Below are 21724 nucleotides of genomic sequence, written 5' to 3'. Positions count from 1 at the left end.
TGGTGCAGTAGGTAGTGCTGTTGCCTCACAGCAAGAAGGTTGCTGGGTCGCTGGTTCGAGCCTTGGCTCAGTTGGTGTTTCTGTGTTGAGTTTGCATGTTCTCCCTGTGTTTGTATGGGTATCCTCTAGGTGCTCTGGTTTTTCTCACAGTCCTAAGTACAGGTGAATTGGGTAGGCTAAATAAGTGTGTGTGTAAATGTGTGTGGATGTTTCCCAGATATGGGTTGCGGCTGGAAGGGCATCAGCTGCGTAAAAAGGTGCTGGATAAGTTGGCGGTTCATTCTGCTGTGGTGACCCTGGATTAATAAAGGGACTAACCTGACAAGAAAATGAATTTATATATATATATATATATATATATATATATATATATATATATATATATATATATATATATATATATATATTATTTTTTTTTTTTTTTTCGGCCTCATATTGCTGGTCATATCTCTCCGGCCCCTCATTTGGTGTGCTTTTCATTAACTGGCCCCCATACCATGACAAACTAATTGAATAGCCTTGCTCTGCATTATCTATATTTACTTTCACTTTCACTTTTAAAGCAAACGCTATCGCTGTTTGTCGCCCGAAGGGGGCGTTGTGACAACTTAAATTACCAGCAAAACAGCGGCACCTTGAGACAGACCCAGAGACAGATAAATATCATTAAGATAACGCCCAGTGTTAATATTGTCCATGGAAGTATTAATATTAGACAGTTTTAAGCGACAGTGTTGTTGTGCGAATAAAACATCTACATTTTTCACATTCAGCTTTTAGTTATCAAAAGAAATAGGCTAGATCTCTAAATCACCGTGGCTTCATTTTCTGAATCATTTTCTGAATCCTGAACGAAACCTGTGTGCATGTATATATATATGTATGTGTGTGTGTGTGTGTGTGTGTGTGTGTGTGTGTAGTCGCGCATGCGTACAACTACAGCTACTAAGTTGTTCGCTCTACTCAAACCTCGCAGAAGGAAATTCACCTTAACGTTATGCTCGTGTTGCAGCATGGGTTAGAGTATGTGTAGATTGCTTTATTTAAAACTGTTTTCTGATGAATGATTCCTTCATAACTATGAGGACATGAGTTCATCTGTTGGATTTACAGCGCAAGTGTTTGGATTTCTGCCTTGCTTGTTTGTTTACTTTGGTCGAGTCTCGTGAACGCGATCGGTTTGATCTCATTAGGAAAGTTCACTTTTCAAACGGAGATATTTGACACACAGCGTTAAACATTTTAATCTAAAATCTGAGTTCTGATCGAGCAGATGGTGTATTAATGACAGAAAACGTCTTTGCAAGTGTGTAAACAGCGAAACTGGAAACCCACCTGAACCCGATGGACGACCCGGTGGATCGGTGTCCGCTCTTATACGCTCTTACAGCATCTTACAGAAGTGCCTTCTCGTGTTACTGGAGCTCTAAAAGCAGAGCCTGCCTGTACTAAAGCGGTCATGTGTTCAGTGTTTTCTCTTCAGGACTGGTGTCGAGGTGTTTGTGAAGGTTACAGTGATGTCCAGATTACAGACATGAGCTCCTCTTTCACTGATGGACTGGCCTTCTGTGCGATCATCCACAAACACAGACCGGACCTACTGTAAGAATTAAACAGCACTCAGCCTACAGATTATTCATACAGAGATAGATTATATGAGCATATTATAGAAGACAAGAGATAAAACTAGCTCAACAGAGAAAACATTACAGTTATTCAAATATCAGTACATCATTTTGGTCTATCATGGGTTTTATGAACTTCAACAGTAGCTTGTGTTTACAATAGTAAAGTAAAGTAAAAATATAACATCAGTTTATCATTTTAGGGATAACAGCTGGTACATCATTACTTTGCAATTTTATAACTTTTTAAAACAATTAAATTGTAGTGCATTACATTTACTTTATGTCTATGTTTTATAACCATGTTTTATAATCCTAATAGCATTGGGTCAATAAATCGTCCATCCCGATGTTTCACATTAGACATCATACAATGCCAAATTGGTTGACATTGCCCAACCCTAAGTCATATAATCAATAAATATCTTAAACATGAAACATTTCACAGCCATCAATATGATTATATATTTTATGGTAGGGCTGCACAATATATCGCTTCAGCATTGATATTGTCACATCACAGGATCAGCAATGTTGAATCTGCATTATTATTGACCAGATTTAGGAAAACACTCATGGTTTGTAGAGTTTTTGCAGCAATTAACCAAGAAGTTACCAAAACATTTATTATTTATGTGTGTTTATATTATTTAATTCAGTTTAAAAAAAATTCAGGCAAATAAATTACACTTTTAACTAATTAATAAATAATTAAAATGAATTGCATTTATGTAAATGTAAACTGTATGGTATTGTTTTACATTGGATTAATAAATGGTGCATCTAAATATTGCTAGACTTCCATAAAATCATATAGCACTGTATATTTAGTTTGCTCAGTGTTGTTGCTGTACTATATTTCTCACTGTGTGTGGTTGGTTTATTATAGTGTTTGTACATGCACTCCTTAAAAAAAGTCATCCCAATGTATCAAAAATTATGAATTCTTTTCAAATAGACGTATTCATTTAATCTGGTGAAATTATCTATTCAATATCACAATATGCAGTTGAAAGCAGAAGTTTACACACACTGGATAAAAAGGCTCATAACCATTACAAAAAGGTCAGATGTTAACGTGACTAAACTTTTCCTCATTTAGGTAAGTTAGGATGTGATCATTTGTGTTTCTGTTCTGCTCAATAGCAGAATAATGAGAGAGATTGTTTGAGAAATTGTTATAACTCTTCTTGATAGTCAAGTTTGCACACAATAAGATTATTCTGCCTCTGGAAAAGCTCAGATGATGATGTCAAGGTTTTGGAAGTTTATCTGACAACATTTGAGTTAATGTGAGGCACAACTGTAGAATAGTATTGAACGAAAAGCTCAAACACACTGCTTCCTTGTGTGACAACATGAGAAAATCAACAAGCCAGAATCAACAACAAAGAGATTAGAATCTGCTAAACTACACTGGGAAAACATTAATGTTTGGAGACGTGTCCTGTTCTCTGATGGAGCTAAGGTTGAACTGTTTGGCCATAATGAGCAGTGTTACATTTGGAGGACAAAGGGGAAAGCGCACAAGCCTAGAACACCATCCCAACTGTGCTGTATGGGGGCGGCAGCGTCATGTTATGGGGCTGTTTTGCTGCAGGAGGGACTGGTCCACTTCACAGCATAGATGGCATCATGAAGAAGGAACATCTCAAGACATCAGCCAGGACATTAAAACTTGGCCACAAATGGGTCTCCAAACAGACCATCATCCTAAGCATACTGCCAAATTAGTACAAATGTGCTTTGAAGACAACAGAGTGAATGTTTTGGAGTGGCCATCACAAAGCCCTGATCTCAACCCTATAGAGAACGTGTGGGCAGAAATTAAAAAGCTTGTGTGAGCAAGACAGCCTACAAATCTGACTCAGTTACAGCAATTCTGTCAGGAGGAATGGACCAAAATTCCTGCAAACTATTGTGAGAAGCTTGTGGAAGAAGATGCAAAACACTTGACCAACGTTATACAGTTTAAAAGCAAAACTAAAAAGTACCAAGGAAATGTGTGTAAGCGTTTCACTCTAGAAATTAATCAAAAAATCTATAATTATTCTAGCATTAAATACCTAAAATAGTAAAAGTTTAGTATCATTTACCATTAGACATTTAAAAAAAATAGTTATGTTCCTTTTTTTAGAGTGTATGTAAACTTCTGGCTTCAACTGTATATTGTAGAAAAATAAACTATTGCAATGTCAGTTTTTTCAATACCATGCAGCACTACTTTAAATTGAGGATGGATGAGGACTTTGTGAAGTCCAAATAATTACAAATATAAAGTGCTAGCAGGGGATTCTAGTCTGTTTTTAACATCTCATGTTTTCTGCTTCAGAATTGTTCATATCTAAATGTGTATGTGAAGCATCTGTTTCTCTCTGCAGAGATTTCCACTCTCTGTCCAAACACAAGGCCGGAGAGAACATGCGTCTGGTGAGTTTCTGTTGGTGAAGATGTTGATGTGAACTGGAAGACTCTGTTCAGAAAAGACTCAGTAGAGCTTAGTAGTAAACTCTCAGTAGACGGTTGTTCCTGAGAGTCATCTTCATTGTGTATGGGTCATGTCTGCACCTGTGATGGAAGCTCTGGTCTGTCTGGTTTGTGTGTGTGTGTGTGTGTGTGTGTGTGTGTGTGTGTGTGTGTGTGTGTTTCTCAGGCATTCAGTGTTGCGGAGCGTGAGCTGGGTGTTCCTGCTCTTCTGGATCCGGATGAGCTGCTGTGTGAGGAGCCGGATCTGCTGTCCATCATCACGTACGTCTCTCAGCTCTACTGTGTGTTCAGTGGAAGATCTGATGGTAAAGATGACAAGAGACACTTATACAGTGAAGATCTCACATGCTCTTCATCACTCAAATGTCTGACTGTAACTGATTGACAATCTCTGATCTGATCAGACACTCAGAAGAACCACATGGAGGATGAACCTCACAGAACCAGAGCAAACACCTGGGTATCTGTCTGTCTGCCTGTCTGTCTGTCTGTCCATCTGCCTGTCTGTCTGTCCGTCTGTCTGTCCGCCTGTATCTCTCCATCTGCCTGTCTGCTGTCTATTTGTTTGCTCTCTATGTCTGCCTGTCTGTCTGTTCATCTACCTGTCTGTCTGCTGTGCATCTGCTGTCCATCCGTATGTCTGTCTGCTATCTGTCTGTCTGTCTGTCTATCTGCTGTCTGTCTGTCTGTCTGTCCATCTGCCTGTCTGTCTGTCCGTCTGTCTGTCCGTCTGTCTCTCTCCATCTGCCTGTCTGCTGTCTATTTGTTTGCTCTCTATGTCTGTCTGTCTGTCTGTTCATCTACCTGTCTGTCTGCTGTACATCTGCTGTCCATCCGTATGTCTGTCTGCTATCTGTCTGTCTGTCTGTCTATCTGCTGTCTGTCTGTCTGTCTGTCTATCTGCTGTCTTTCTGTCTGCCTGTCTCTGTTCAGCTGCTGTTCGTCTGTCTCTCCATCTGCCTGTCTGTTTGCTGTCCATCTGTCTGTCTATCTGTCTGTCGCTCGGTCCATCTGCCTGTCTGTCTATCCATCTGTATTTCCATCTGTCTTTCTGTCTCCATTTGCTGTCTGTCTGTCTCTCTTCATCTGCCTGTCTGTCCATTTGTTTGTTTGCCTGTCTGTCTGCCTGTTCTTCTGTTGTCCTTTTGTCTGTCTGTCTCCATCTACCTGTCTGTCTGTTCGTCTGTTCGTCTGTCTGTCTGTCTGTCCGTCCATTTGCCTGTCTGTCACTCCATCTGTCTGTCCATTTGTCCTTTCTTCTGTCTTTCTATCTGCCTGTCTGTCTGTTAGTCTGCTGTCCATCTGTCTCTAGTAGTCTATTATCTGCCAGTCTGTCTATCCATCATTATTTTCGTCTGTCTTTGTCTCTTCGTTTGTTGTCTGTCTGTCTCTCTCCGTCTGCCTGGCTGTCTGTTCGCTGTCTATCTGCCTGTCTGCTGTCTCTCTGTCTGCTGTCCATCTGCCTGTCTGTCCATTTGTTTATCCATCTGCCTGTCTCTCTCTGTTCATTTGCTGTCCATCTGTCTCTCCATCTGCATGTCTGTCTGTCCATCTTCAGTTGCTGTCTTTCTGTCTCTTCCCATCTGCCTGTCTGCTGTCTATCCATCTGTCTGCTGTCCGTCTGTCTGTCTGTCTCTCAGTCTGCTGTCCATATGTTTGTTCGTCTGCCTGCCTGTCCATCTGTCTCCATCTACCTATCTGTCTTCTGTCTGTCCCTCCATCTTTCTGTCAGTTTATCTGTCCATCTGTCTGTCCATTTGTCTTTCATTCTCTTTCCATCTGTCTGTCTGTCGCTTTGTCCATCTCCCTGTCTGTCTATCCATCTGTCTTTCTGTCTGGTAGTTTGCTGTCCATCTGTTTCTCTCCATCTGTCTGTTGTCCATCTGCCTGTCTATCCATTTGTTTGTCTGTCTGTCTGTCTGTCTGACTCCATCTACCTTTTAATTTGTTTTCCATCTTTCTGCTGTCCTTCTATCCATCTAGTTGCCTGTCTGTCTGTTCATCCATCTCTCTATCCTTCTGTCAGTTTGTCTGTCCATCTGCCTGTCTGTCTGTCTACCTGTCTTTCTGGTAGTTTACTGTCTGTTGTTCATTTCCCTCTGTCTGACCATCCATATGTCTGTCTTTCCATCCATCTGTCTGTCTATACGTCTGTCTGTCTGTCCATCTGTCTGCTGTGCCTGTGTCTGTCCCTCCATCTGTCTCTCTCCATCCATCTCTTAGTTCTTTCTTAAATCTGTCTATTGGTTCATTTGTCTTTCTGTCAGTTTGTTTGTCTAAATGTCTGTCATCCATTTGTCTGTCTTTCTGTCTGTCCATCCGTTGGTCTGTCCGTCTGTCCATCGTCCATCTTTCTTTCTGTCTGTCCATCTGGCACTTAGTCTGTCCACCCATCTCTCTTTCTTTCTGTCTGTCTGTCTGTCCATCTGTCTGTCTTTTCATGTGTCCCTACCTCCATCTCTCTCTCTCTCTCTCTCTGTCTAATTCTTCCTTCTCTTCTGTCTGTCAGTTGTTCTCTTCAGATGTGATCAGGTCTTCAGACAGAAGTGTGTGTAGAGTTTGTCACACACACGTTCATCTCATTCAGAGAGTATTGGTGAAGGGTCGCCTGTATCACCGCTCCTGCTTCAGGTAAAACACACACACACAGCTAAATCTGCCTGCACACACTCTCTCTTTCTCTCACACACATGCTCCTGACTGTCCTGATAGTCTGTGTGTGTGTGTGTGTGTGTGTGTGTGTGTGTGTGTGTGTGTGTGTGTGTGTGTGTGTGTGTGTGTGTGTGTGTGTTTCAGATGCAGTCTCTGCCGTCGCTCTCTGCTGCCGATGTCTTTCACAGAACACAGTGAGACGGGTTCACTGAGGTGCAGTTACCAGTGTAAACCTGCTGGTGAACACACAGATCAACACTCACACACACACACCTGTGAGACGGAGAGAGACAGAGGAGAGGCGGATGGAGAGATTGTAGAAAAGATGAGTGAAGTATGTCTCTCAGATTCACCCGGAACCGACCAACAAGCTGTTTTACTCCACAATCAACATTCACAACATCAGACAGACAGAAACGCTGGAGAGACAGAAGGAGACAGAGGAGAGACAGACAGAAACAATGGAGAGACAGACAGAATTGGTGAAGAGACAGACAGAAACGGTGGAAAGACAGAAGAAGACAGAGGAGAGACAGATAGAAACCATGGCGAGACAAACAGAAACGGAAAGGAGACAGACAGAATCGGTGGAGAGACAGAGGAAGACAGAGGAGTGACAGACAAAAATAGTGGAGAGGCCAACAGAAATGGTGGAGAGACAGATAAAGATGTGAGTGATGGCCGTCTCTCCTCCTCCTCATCAGAGTCTGATGTACAAACACCTCCCAGACCTGCTCCTAGAAAAAGGGCGGAGCCTCAGGACCATCCCTGCCTTGCCTCCAGATCACATGACCATCGCCTTGAAAACGGTTAGTGATTTCAGGCTTGTTTGACTTCATGTGGCGTATACAGTGGGCACGAAAAGTCTTCAGACCTCCTTACATCCTTCACTCTTTGTTATTTTGCTGCCATTTTCTAAAATCATTTAAGCTCATGTTTAAGCTTATCTCAGTATTCAGAGCCTTTGCTCAGTGTTTAGCAGAAGCCTCCTTTTGATCTAATACATCCGTGAGTCTTTTCAGGAAAGATGCAACAAGTTTTCCACAGCTGGATTTGGGGATCCTCTGCCATTCCTCCTTGCAGATCCCCTCCAGTTCTGTCAGGTTGGATGTAAACGTTGGTGCACAGCCATTTTTAGGTCTCTCCATAGATGCTCAATTGGGTTTGAATCAGGATCTGGCTGGGCCATTGAATAACAGTGTTATTTAAGTTTCAGAAGTGTTCTTAGCGTCATTATATATATATATATATATATATATATATATATATATATATATATATATATATATATATATATATTAAGGGTGGAGCCGAACCCGAATACGGTATTCGGAAAGGCACGAATAGCGTGTTTTTACGAATACTTATTTCGAACAAATACTTGAAAAAATTATTTGTATTCGGGAGCAAAAAAAACACTACATCAAAAAGCAGCGTTTCCTCATGAGACCACAGTGCATGCCCGCGTGAGTGATTGAGTGAGTGAGTGAGTGAGAGAGAGAGAGCGAGAGAGACGCTCAGTCGGAGGGCGGGGCGGAGGTGTCTGGCACAATCTTCTCCACAGATACAGTCAGAGAAGGCTCGGCTGAGCGAAAAAAAATACTTTTCTGCATCACTATTTTTGTTAAATAGATTTTTGTACCTTAATTGGGTTCCAGATGCAGTTTATAAACTTGTAGCGGAGTTTGATCGGGATCGGGAAGTTTGCAACCGGGTGCTCTGTTTACGCAACGTTAGCTCTGTTAGCGCGGTAATTTAGACAATAGACTGTTGACAGAGTAACATTAACGTTCGTTTATAAAGGTTAAAACGATGCTTGTGCAGTTGTGTCGAATAGTATGCACTTATGGGAGTTATATGGTACGTCTACATTACTGTCTTTTGCAGACAGCAAGATATATGCTATAGGCTAGTTAACCTTAGCATAGCTTCCCGTCACTTTTTATTAACTTGAAACTCCTCAAATACATTTGGGCACCCAAATAGAAAAAGAGTGAGACTGCTTCTAAGCCATTTCTTGGTCCTCCACCAGTCAAAAAAAAAAAAAAAAAAACATGTTCTTTGTGGAAGAATTTTACAGTCAGTGGAGCTGCAGATAAAACAAACTGATACTGTATAATATGTGCGAAAGTGAAATCGGCAGAGATATTAAACATCTGTCAACATCTCCTATGCATAATCATTCATTTCTTTTCGGCTAAGTTCCTTTATCAATCTGGGGTTGCCACGGTGGAATGAACCACCAATTTATCCAGCATATGATTTACGCAGTGGCTGCCCTTCCAGCTGCTACCCAGCACTGGGAAACATCCATACACTCTCTTTTACACACATACAATAGGGACAATTTAGCTTACCCAATTCACCTGTATTGCATGTGTTTAGACTGTGGTGGAAAAAGGAGCACCCGGAGGAAACCCACGCCAACATGGGGAGAACCCAGTCATGGCTCGAACCAGCAACCTTCTTGCTGTGAGGCGACAGTGGTACTCACTGTGCCACTGCGCAACCTTCTATGTAATGTATTATCACATGCACTAAAAGCATCCTCTCCTGATACTGTCTGTGAACCCCCCACAAGCATCAATCCACTCAATCAGCACAGCTATGCTCTGCTAAATCCCCCACAAGCACCAAACCATCAACACAGCCATATTCTGCCCCAGCAAGTCAGTTTCAAACATAAAAACAAACAAACAAACAAATTTGTGTCTGTTTTGTGGCTGGCAGATGATAATAGCAGGGCTGTATCTTTTAGTATTATATAGAATACTTTTGTTCTGCCAGATCTCCCAGGCAGGGTTTTATTTAGATTAATTTAGTTAATTTTAGTTTTTGGAATTCTGTCCATTGGAAAGAAGTTCTTTCAGAAGAAGAACAGTTTTTTGAAGTATTATTTGTTTTTATTCTGTCTATTCAGTGTCCTTCAACAAGAACGGTGGTGGTGGGGTTCATAATATTCACAATGGTATTTTATTAGTTGTTGGTTTAACCATGGATGAGATAATGGCTTCTATGTTATTTTCTTTTCAATGACATTTCTTATCACATGTTCAAAAACAACAGCCAATATTGCATATCTATAATTTATATAATGGGTATAATTAAACAATACTTTCACTATAACGTAAATTAGAAGTGTAATAGAAAAACTATATATTTTTGCGCCATTTTGAATTTTACTCGAATACAAATACCGGCTGCTCCGCACATCCCTAATATATATATATATATAATTTATTAAACATTTTAAGTTTTTAGTTTCTATCATTTCTAAATCAACTAAATTCTGCACAATAATAGCAGAAACTGTCCTCATATTCCCTCTGGCTCTGGTGATAATGCGTGCTTTATTTCTGCTGTGTGTTTCTGGTGTCAGTTCTGCCTCAGAGAGCCGTGTCAAAGGATCATCCCTGGTTAAAGCTGGTTAATCCGGGCCCCTGGTATCATCTTCCTCCAGTTCCAGTTTATTCCCGCCACCGACCCCCGACCTTTAACCCCTTCCAGGAGGTGGAGGAGAAGGATAAACAGGTACTGAGAGCAGCACAGAGTCAGCTCTTCATAACACTGTCAAATCAGGAACAGACATCATGAGACGTTTCAGATCCTCATTAACCTGGAGACTCAGTTCTGTAAAAGACAATACTGCAGTATATTCAAGATCACACAGCTGCTGGAAATTCATTCATTCATTTGCCTTCAGCTTAGTCTTTATTGCAGAGGTAGCCACAGTGGATTGAACTACTCCATCATATTCTTTATGCAGTGGATGCCCTTCCAGTTGCAGTACTGGGAAACATGAAGAGTGAAGTCTTGCAATGTTACGCAAATGAAAAAAGGCAGTACGTGAGATATTACTTATATGAGAGCCATCGAGAGCATAGCATCCAGTATAACCCCTAGACTTTGGACATGGGTTGAGATATTGTCTGGGGAGTTATCAGTGAACAGGGTAAAGGATTGATCTTTGGATAAAACTGACCTAGAGCCAGCCAGAAGGCCTTCAGATTTACTGACATTTAACTTTAAAAGATTATAAGTCCATATATTAATGTCCTGTAGACCAATGGTTCCCAAAGTGGGCAGGGGTCACCAAACTTGTTCCTGGAGGGCCGGTGTCCTGCAGATTTTAGTTCCAACCCTAATCAAACACACCTGAACAAACTAATCAAGCTCTTACTTGGTATACTTGAAACATCCAGGCAGGTGTGTTAAGGCAAGTTGGAGCTAAACCCTGCAGGGACACCAGCCCTCCAGGACCGGGATTGGTGACGCCTGTCCCAGGGGTCGAGAGACAATGAGGGGGGGTGATATTAAACTATTAGAATTACCGTGTTTTCTCCATATCCTACAGAAGTTATCAATAGTATTTGATAGTTACATGAAAAACAACATGCAAAAAGCCGTCAGACTTCTAATTCTTTTCTCATCGGATTGCAACCCCTGGAGTTATTACACTAGATTATTGACAAAGCAATGGTGTTAGTTGCAGCAGATTGATTTTACAGCACAATTTTACACTTTGACACCTTTACGGCACTCGCGTACATTAAAAATAAAGGCCACGACTGCACATCGAGGACCATCACCAAGTGGCGGTCTCCATAATTAAACCAAGACCAGTCTTGTGGTGTAAACACTGCGCTCACCATTCTCATTAAGTCAGGTTTATATTAAATTAAACAAATGAATAATGATTATGATATATATATATATATATATATATATATATATATATATATATATATATATATATATATAGTTATAAGACTGTTGCACTTTTAGTGTTGTCAATAAGCTCATTTATATAGTTCCTATTGGTGTGTGTGCACTGTTGTGTGAAATGTTTGTATGTTTATAACCACCTCCGGGGATAGTGGGGTTCACGAATCACTGAAATTGTCATTTTAAGGGTCACGAGCTGAAAGGTTTGGGAACCCTTGCTGTAGACGTTTAGTAAGGTCAGAAGGGGAGTGAGAGAATGTAGGTTTTGTAGATAGATAATTTTGTGTATCTTCTTTTTATACGACTTAGATGTCAAATATAAATGATAAATAAAAGAGGACCCAACACTGAGCCTTGAGGAACACCCTGAATATCTGAAAGCATCTGTTGTTTATCAGTGTTCTGTCAGTCAATGAGATGAGAGTCAGCATTATTATCAGCTGCTCCTGTATCAGTCAGTCCCTGCAGTAATACTGAGTGTTGTTTTTGTGTTTGCAGTTTCACACAAGCGGTGTGAAATGAACACACACACTAACTATATCCTGTTTTCTGTCTTTGTCAAGCGAAACTCTGTCAGTTGTGAAACCACAGTCTCACACAAACCCCAAACTTCATGTTCAGCTCCCAGCATGCATCAGGCTGCCGCCGTTCATGGTTTCCCGCTCATCAAGAGGAAGGTGAGACACAAACTGGCTTCATTCTGCTGATGATAGTGATGCTGAAATCTATCTTCAGTTTGCAGAATTAAATTAAAAGATTCAAACGTGGAATTATTGTACACACACACACACACACACACACACACACACACACACACACACAAATAGTAACCATTACAGTTTTAATGGTTTCCACTAAAATATGTACTAGTTTAACTAGCTAGTCAGCAGCTAGCTCTCTGCAACTCTCACATGGTCGCCAAGTGAAGCTAAGCAGAGCTGCACCTGCTCAGTACCTGGATGGGAGACCACATGGGAAAGTTAGGTTGCTGCCGGAAGTGGTGTTAGTGAGGCCAGCAGGGGGCGCCCAATCTGCAGTCTGTGTGGGTCCTAATGCCCCAGTATAGTGACGGGGACGCTATACTGCTCAGTGAGCGTCTTCTTTCGGATGAGACTTTAAACCGAGGTCCCGACTCTCTGTGCTCATTAAAAATCTCAGGATGTCCTTCGTAAAAGATCATGGGTTTAACCCCGGCATCCTGGCCAAATCTGCCCACTGGCATCTGTCCATCATGGCCTCCTAACCCTCCCCATATCATAATTGGCTTTATCATTCACTGGTGTGCGGTCTGGCGCAATATGCTGCACACTGGTGGTGGATGAGGAGATCCCTCCCAATGTGTAAAGTGCTTTGAGTGTCCAGTAAAGCGCTATATAAATGTAAGGAATTATTATTATTATTAGTTTATTGGGTAAAATATGATGTTTGCATTGGATTTTATTGGTGTTTAATGGGTTTTATTGTGTTTTGGGGCATATTTTATGTCAGGGGAATGTCTTTGTAGTGTCAGAAATGTACATTTTAGTCTTTAAAAAGTCTGAAATGCTTTGAAATATTGTGTTGTAGGTTTAAAATGATTTTAAACAGGTCTTCATTTCTCTTTGTCCATGTGAAGATGTTCAATCTGGCCAAAACCCTTCCAATCACCAACAACAACAACAACACATCTCAATAAAACCTTTAGCGAATGCTTTATATATTAACTCTATTTACCAATAATAGTGTATATTGAATTATTTTACTGTTGTGCTGCTGTTGTGTTTTGCAGTGCTCTTACTGTAATTAAATGCTATATATGCTGCAAAAAAGTGTATATACTATAATATATTGCTTATAAGTTTGACTGTGTGTGTGTGTGTCTGTCTGTCTGTCTGTCTGTCTGTCTGTCTGTGTGTGTGTGTGTCTGTGGTCTGTGTGTGTGTCTGTGTGTCTGTGTGTGTGTGTGTGTGTGTGTGTGTGTGTATCTGTCTGTCTGTGTGTGTGTGTGTGTGTGTGTGTGTGTGTGTGTGTGTGTGTCTGTGTGTGTGTGTGTGTGTGTGTGTGTGTGTGTGTGTGTGTGTGTGTGTGTGTGTGTGTGCGTGTGTGCGTGCGTGTGTGTGTGTGTGCGTGTGTGCGTGCGTGTGTGTGTGTGTAGATTAATTTAGACACTCGTGTATCGGAGCAGCAGGTGTGTGTGGAGCAGCAGAAGCTGGAGGAGCGTCTGCAGGATCTGGAGAGGAGAGGAGTTCAGCTGGAGAGAGACATGAGGACACGCTCAGACCGTAAATATCACACACACACACACACACACACACACACACCCAAACAATAACTACAGTATCAGCTACTCTAGAGAAACACCTGAAGCTTAACAAACACATTGAGGCAGGAGTGCCTAAACTAAGTCCTGGAGGGCCGCTGTCCTGCAGAGTTTAGCTACAGCCCCAGCTAGACACACCTGAACCAGCTAATCAAGCTCCTACTACAGTACTAGAATCTTTTAGGCAGGTGCGTCGAAGCTAGTTGAAGGAAAAGTCCTGAGGGCTCAATCACACAGCTTATCGTTGTGTCTACAAGTGAGACACAGCTCTCAGGAACGCTTTTAACAATGTTAAAGTCAAATTAAACAGTCGTCATGCTAACTGGATACTGTAAACTGATGCAGCTCTTGCCCCGCTTCAGGTATTTAAAAAGTCTTCAAATCTGACATGATGTTTTAAAAATGTGAACAACTGCAAAAGATGCAAACATAACAGCCACACATTTCCATAAGGTGTGTTTGAATATAGAAAACAGTGGATGGAGAAACATGAATGGTGAAACAGGTTCTGTGTGAATGGCGCCTAAGGCTAACAAACACACTAACAGACAAACATACAATAACAGAACTTCACCCTAATCTCAACACACACGCTAATGCTAACACACTAACGGACAAACATACAATTACAGCAACTCCACCTTAACCTCAACACTACTGTTAACAAACACACTGAATTCAGCAAAGTTGTTGTTTACCGCGTCGGCATCTCCACACACGCTCTTCCTTCTACGCCATTAAACCGTGGAGAAGTAGCATATTGTTGCAGATTTAATGATGTACAATACGGAACACCTTAATAAATCCGATCTTCCTGTTTAGATGACAGGCACATTGTCACATTTCCGATCTATATCTGATTTATTTCCACATATAAAGGAGGCCTGAAACGGATCTCTGAATATCCCAGTGCATGCGTTTTTTTTTTTGTGTTCACACAGCCATAGAACAGATCCGATCTGTGTCACATATGAGCAAACAAATCAGAATTGGGTCACATTTAACTGGCAGTGTAAACAGGGCCTGAGACTTGTCACGATACTGAATTTTGTAACTGAATCTTTAAAAAAAATGACAATTTCCTGCTATCATTTGTGCGCTGTTGAGTGCGTTTTTAAACAGCGCTGACTTGCCACCAGTGCTCAACAGAAATGACTGTGATTGGCCATGAAGGTCATAAGTTCACCCACCGCACTTCAAGATGTTTACCGAGTGCAAACATAGATGTAGAAGAGCGATCCGCTGATGAATCGACTGATCTTTGCCGCTTTAAAACGCTTCTGTGTCCGTGTATCTGTGTTTGCACTCGGTGAAGAGCGGTGAGTTGATGACCTTCACAGCCAATCACAGTCATTTCTGTTGAGCACTGGTGAACACAATGGCTAATCAGCGCAGTTTGTTAATGCGCTCAGCTGCGATTCAATGTTAGCAGGAAATGGACTTTTTAAAACTCCAATACCCTGCTGAAAAATCCAGCTTAAACCAGCCTAGGCTGGTTGGCTGGTTTTAGCTGGTCAACCAGGCTGGTTTTAGAGGGGTTTTGGCAATTTCCAGGCTGGTTTCCAGCCATTTCCAGCCTGGTCTTAGCTGGTCAGGCTGGGAGATGACCAGCTAAAACCAGCTTGACCAGCCTAGCCAGGCTGGAAGCCCAGCCAAAACCAGCTATATCCAGCTTAAACCAGGCTGGTCAAGCTGGTTTTAGTTAGATTTAGCTGGTCATTTTCCAGCCTGACCAGCTAAGACCAGGCTGGAAATGGCTAGAAACCAGCCTGGAAATGGCCAAAACCCCTCTAAAACCAGCCTGGTCAACCAGCTAACACCAGCCAACCCGCCTAGGCTGGTTTAAGCTGGATTTTTCAGCAGGGTACCGGGACAACACTATTAAAAACAACACGAGGGTGTACTATAGAGGACTGCAGTGTTTAATCACTCACCGTATTACATAGACTGAAGCAGGAAAGCGTCCCCACGGTGTTTAACTGGTGCCAAGAACTGAAGCCTAGGAGGACACTGAAGCGTATTACTCTTACAGAGATTGTGATGTTGCTTGATGACTAATAAACTGAACTGACTGATATTAAAGTGATGTTTACACCATTTCTGCATTTTGAAATCTCAGCAACAGCTGGAGGTTTGTAGTCCGTGGCATGTTGCTGCAATGTTTACAGTGCTGATCCTATACTTCCGGGTTTCTTCCCACCGTAGTCTCTCTTGCGTGTTTTAAAATGGCGGCTGCGTGAAATAAGTGTATGGGGATCAACCAACTTGCAAATACACTCAGAAATAGATAAGATGAGGTAGCGAACATGCATTACTATAAGCTATAATATCATACACACACGACACAGTCATCACTGATGGACATTCAGTCTAATAGTGTGCTGCAAAGAGTGTGTGTGTGTGTGTGTGTTTCAGAGAGTCTTCTTGTGGACTGGTTCTTTCTGGTTCATCAGAAGAGCATGTTGGTGCGCAGAGACGCTGAGCTGATGTACATGTGAGTAACACACACTGATCAATTCCTTTCAAGAGTTCACACTTAGCTGATAATCAATAAAGCGTATTTGGCATGCTGTCCCGGGAGAGAGCCCTGAGCTCGTAATATCCTCGAGCCCGGGGCTCCCTCCCGTTAGAAGGGCGAGAGAGGAATTCGAGGTCAGGTAGGTCTCGAGAACTCCCCTGCTTGTCACCGTGAGAAGTGTATACTCAGGTTGTATTGGGTGATAATTTGTTTTAGTCGATTGGCTATGGTTTATGTTTTTGGACGTTGGGAGGAAACCGGGGAACCCGGGGGAAACCCACGCGAACACGGGGAGAACATGCAAACTCCACACAGAAACACCAACCGGCCCGATGGGTTGGACCGGCGGTGTTCTTGCTGTGAGGCAACAGTGCTAGCCACTGGGCCACCGTGTCGCCCGATCAGAAAAAGTGGGAGGATGTAGGGGTGGAAAGGGGGGGAGCTTCAAGACGAAGATAACTGGAGTGAAAAACTTATTTATAATGCTTCCGTAATCATCTAATAGGGCTGATTACGGAGCTAACAAGGAGCCAGCCGTGTTGATTATAGGCACGCGATCCTCTCGAAATTAGTTTATGAATAAACCACACTTATACTTTATTTTTGAACATTTACGGGCATAAAAGCACCAAAATGTTCATGGTGTTTGTGTGCGTTCATTCACATTTAGCCATTAGCTGATGCTTTCCCCCCAAAGCAACTAACAAACGAAGAGCGACACACAACAGATCCAACAATGGATCGCAAGATTCAGAACTTGTATATTGTTTGTATTGATTGTGCTTTTGTGTGTGCGTGTGCATGTGTGTGTGTGTACTGTGAGTAATATGTCTATGTGTGTGTGTGTTAAGGCTGAAGCAGCAGCGTCTAGAGGATGATCAGGCTGATGTGGAGCTGGAGATCAGACGCCTCTTCAACAAACCAGGTGTGTTTTCTCTGTGTGCGTGTGTTTCAGTAATCTCATACATACACTCAGATTAATCAGGACGCAAATAAACATCTCCACTCATCAACATGAGCACTGTGAAGTGTGAATATGAATGTTACTCATATAGAAATACTCCTTAAAGTTTGACATTCTCAAAAGTCTGATACTGACCGAGCTAATATCACATTGCTGACTTTTCTTAAGAAATAAAGACACAAATCTGTGTTATAAACAATAAATAAATCAGAATTCTGAGATTAAAAGTTGCAGTTACTAGTTAAAAGTTAGACTTCTGACATAATATGCAATAATTTAATGTTTTATTCAGTGGTGGAAATAACCTTTCATATCTGTGACCTGAAGAAAACTGAATTAACTCTACATTCTGTGAATAATTAACCAAGAGCGTCCTCTACTGGACACGTATGTGCACAACAATCCAATATAAAGACCAAAATCACCCTTAAACTCACTTTAGTTTCAAGTTTATCTCCAGTGTCACTTCAGTCTGATCAGTTTCTCATTGAATAAGACTTGTTTAATGATGCCATTCTGGTTTCTGAGTAAACACATCTTGCTTGATGAATGATTATGTCATTATGTATTAGGAAACAAACATTTCCTCTATAGCTGTGTGTTTCCACAGTGCAAATAAATGCTTTACTTAGATTTGTTTGTCTTGTTTCTAATCTAAATATCTGAAAACTCTCAAATCAAGAAGCAGTTTCTAAACATTTTCTAATTGTCCTTATTTTTAGTCCCTTATTTATCAGCTGTCACCACAGCGGAATGAACCACCAACTATTCCAGCCTTTTTTTTTATGCAGCGGACACTCTTCCAGCTGCAACCCAATACTGAGAATCACCCATACACACTCATTCACACTCATACACTACAGCCAATTTAGTTCAGTTCCCCAATAGCGCATGTGTTTGCGCAAAATTTGAGATTAAAAGTTGCAATTACTAGTTAAAAAGTTAAAATTCTGCCATAAAATGCAATAATAACCCATTTTTAATGTTTTATTAACCTCTTAAGGCCCAAGGTGTTTTTACATGCATTCTTTATTTCTCTTTGCTATTTTGGGCTTTTTGAAACCTAATTAGAATAAAACCCAAGGATCATCTTTTGATATAATGTACTTTTAGGAAAATGATGTCCATATTTGTGGACTCGTGGTCCCAATTTACATAAAACACTTTTTCCTGACTGTTTTTAATGCATATTTAACATATACATCTTTTTAAACTTGCTTTGACTATCAGAGAGTAAAAACATTTCCCCACATTAAAAATAGGCTTTGGGACATTTCATATGCTGCAAAACATTTGCAGGATGACACTGTATGTCTGTAACAAAATATAAAACATTCAAAGTATTTTAAAAAGCCACTTAAAAGCTAAAATGGGCTGTCCACTCGGGCCCCAGGGGGTAAATGTTGTAAATAACATTTCAAATCTGTGACCTGAAGAAAACTGAAGTAACTATTCTGTGAACACTTAACCAAGAGCGTCCTCTACTGGACACACATGTGCACAACAATCCAATATACAGACCAAAATCATCCTTAAACTCTCTTTAGTTTCAAGTTTACCTCCAGTCTCACTTCAGTCTGATCAGTTTCTCATTTAATAAGACTTGTTTAATGATGCCATTCTGGTTTCTGAGTAAACACATCTTGTTATATGGATGAATATGTATTTATATTAGGAAACATAAACACTTTCCTCTACAGCTGTATGTTTCCACACTGCAAATGAATGCTTTACTTATACTTAGATTTTGTGCACACCTTCTTAACCTGAGTCCTAATGCCCCAGTGTAGTGAAGGGGACACTATTCTATCAGTGAGCATCGTCTTTCAGATGAGACATTAATCTGAGCTCCTGACTCTCTGTGCTCATCAATAATCCCATGGCACTTCTGGTGCAGAGTAGGGGTGTAACCCCGGTGTCCTGGCCAAACTCACTCCATTGGCCCTCACTCATCATTGCCTACTAATCATCACTCATCACTACTCATCATCCCTACTAATCACCCCCATTCACTGAATTGGCTCTATCACTGTCTCTCCCCTATACAGTAGCTGGTGTGTGGTGAAGCCCTGGCGCCGTTGTCCTGTGGCTATCATTGCATCATCCTAGTGGATCTGCACACTGCTGGTGGTGTGGAGAGACCCCCCTCATGATTGTGAAGTGTGGGTGTATGATCATACATGATAAATGCACTATATAAATACACATTACAGTACAGATATACTATAGTGTTTTAACCATGCTGACACTGTGCAACATCTCTATCTCTATTGGAGGTGTCAGTCAGATCAAATGCTGCTAGAATTGGTGTTTATGTATGGGTGATATATACTGCATGATTGAGCTCATGTCCATGTGTTGTGTGATCAGTGCCGATATTGAACATTGGGACAGGCCTGAATGTGATGGGATGCATTAATGTTGGTTTGCAGCTCTCCATTGTGTCAGATGTGAGATGTTGTTGTGCTGAGTGTAAAAGGCCTCAGTCCTCCATCAGTCTGTCATCACAGTGCTTCAGTATTATTATTATTCCCTCCAGAACTGTCTTGAGCATCTGTCTGTGCTCCCGTCTCACGCCTCCAGAAGCCGCCACATGCACATGTTTTCTGCAGATATTGCAGTTTGGCTCATGAATCTACTTCTCATGTGTGCAGAGCTGGACTGGACTGAAGAGGACCGAGGTCAGGAGCAGCAGCTGATGTCACGCCTGCTGTCAATCATCCAGCAGAGGAGTGACATCATCAGCAGCCTGGAGCTGGACAGACAGAGGTCAGAGGTCAGCGGTGGGAGGTCACATGATCATGTGCTGTGATTCTGACAGGTGTGTGTGTGTGTGTGTGTGTGTGTGTGTGTGTGTGTGTGTTTTCTTCATCAGGGAGCAGGAGGAGGATGAGATGCTGAGCACCGTCATTCAGAGGAGCGGTGAGAAACACACACACACAGATCCTCACTGTTCTCAGATCATTTCCTATAATACTGTCTGTCTGTGTGTCTGTGTGTGTTTATATGTGTCTAGAACTGCTGACAGACACACACAGTCAACTGCATAAAGGCAGACGGAGGTTCAAACAGCTGCAGGTCTTCCAGACGTCCAGCAGAAAGAAGAGCAGCAAATGATGAAAAACAGCAGCAGATGATGAAGGACAGCAGCAGATGAAGAGCAGCAGATGATGAAGAGCAGCAGCAGAGGAAACGGTGGTTCACATGAGGCTGAAAACATCACTGAGACTTCACTGTTATTTTCTGTGGATGAAGATTAAAGCAGAGACACAACACCTCTGCATTACTGGGCTCTCTCATTCTGCTAATCATCTCCATCACTGTTTATAAATGTGTGTGAGCTTCTGCACTGTGTTTGTGATGATCACACTAGGCACGTTTGTCCTCCCTCCGCTCTCCTCCTCGGCCTGCACTCTCTGTATTTCTCCTTCTGGGCTGGAGCACTCTTCCTCATCGATGATGCTCTGTTCAGTTTAACAGTAGAGAAGTGCTCTCGCTCAGCACAGTGGACATCGCTGTAGTCATGTTGTTTTCTATTAGTTTATTGGTTTGGGATGCAGTGACACACAGATCTTCAGCTGAACAGATCCAGCACTGTTGATCATGAATGTTGAGGAAGTCCTGGTGCTGCAGGAATTAGGAGGTTTGCTGTGGTGCAGTGAGGGGTTCCGCTTTAATAATCTATGACAGTTTGTGTTCACTGAACAGTGAGAATGATTAATAAATCCATATCAAACAGTCTCTTAATAGTGACATCTCGTCTTTAGTTTCAGGCTCTGCACTCACACTACAAGTTTACCGCAGTAAAACCCAAGTGAACCGCACTCTGGCACACCTCTTCCAACTGGGCCAGGGTCGACGAACCGAACCACACCTGAGCCCAGTTCAGAGCACTCACACCTGTCAAAGTCAGTGGGAAATGCGCTCAGGTATGGTTCAGATAGCCTAGTGTGAGCGCAGCCTTAGTTCACCCAAAACTGAAAACTCTCTTATCATTTGCTCTTGCTTTACTGTTTGTTGTGCTTTACTTTACTAACCTGTTTGAGTTTCTTACTGTTGAATACAAGAGAAGATACTTTGAGAAATGCTGGATATCTGTAATCATTGCTTTAAGCCTGGTTTATACTTCTGCGTCAAGTGACCGGCGCAACCAGCTTATTCAAATATAGTTAATCCTGCATCCTCTGACTATTTTCAGAGTGTCGACATTTTGTCCGTGAGAAGATGCGCAAACCCGGGGCGTGGAACTCTGAGCGATGTTGGTCCCTAATGAACGTACAATTAGAATATCAGACCTCAGAAAATATCAAAACTCTAAATTAGATCATAGATAATGAATGCTGATCCGTTCTTACAATTAGAAATACAATCTAAATTTTAGGATCATTAAAATTGGAGTCAGATTAAATTCGGAGCTAAAAAACGAATATAAATAAATTCTAATAAATAATAAA

General features: G+C 41.6%; 1 protein-coding gene across 5 annotated transcripts; it reads left to right on the top strand.

The window, feature by feature from the left end:
• Positions 1-528: 528 nt before the first annotated feature.
• On the top strand, positions 529-21355 carry micall1b.2 (MICAL like 1b, duplicate 2). Of its 5 annotated transcripts, none has more exons than XM_087243584.1 (14): positions 884-1602; positions 4007-4055; positions 4279-4373; positions 4517-4572; positions 6622-6743; positions 6909-7573; positions 10144-10295; positions 12053-12166; positions 13624-13750; positions 16204-16282; positions 17158-17231; positions 19925-20039; positions 20146-20192; positions 20287-21355. In XM_087243584.1, exons 3-14 carry the CDS (start codon positions 4331-4333, stop codon positions 20385-20387), a joined length of 1695 nt encoding a protein of 564 aa, XP_087099710.1. In that variant the 5' UTR covers positions 884-1602; positions 4007-4055; positions 4279-4330; the 3' UTR covers positions 20388-21355. The 5 variants fall into 5 exon arrangements, with proteins under 5 accessions (XP_087099711.1, XP_087099710.1, XP_087099708.1 ...); XM_087243582.1 differs by having other exon boundaries at positions 909-1602; positions 4279-4417; XM_087243585.1 differs by lacking the exon at positions 20146-20192 and having other exon boundaries at positions 529-1602; positions 19925-20097; positions 20287-21011.
• The last annotated feature ends 369 nt before the right edge of the window (positions 21356-21724 follow it).

Source organism: Danio rerio, chromosome 3 (assembly GCF_052040795.2).
Source record: "Danio rerio strain M-AB ecotype USA chromosome 3, GRCz13ab, whole genome shotgun sequence".
Lineage (NCBI taxonomy): Eukaryota > Metazoa > Chordata > Actinopteri > Cypriniformes > Danionidae > Danio > Danio rerio.
Note: the sequence above shows the minus strand (reverse complement) of the source record. Positions and strands in the feature narration are given on the sequence as shown.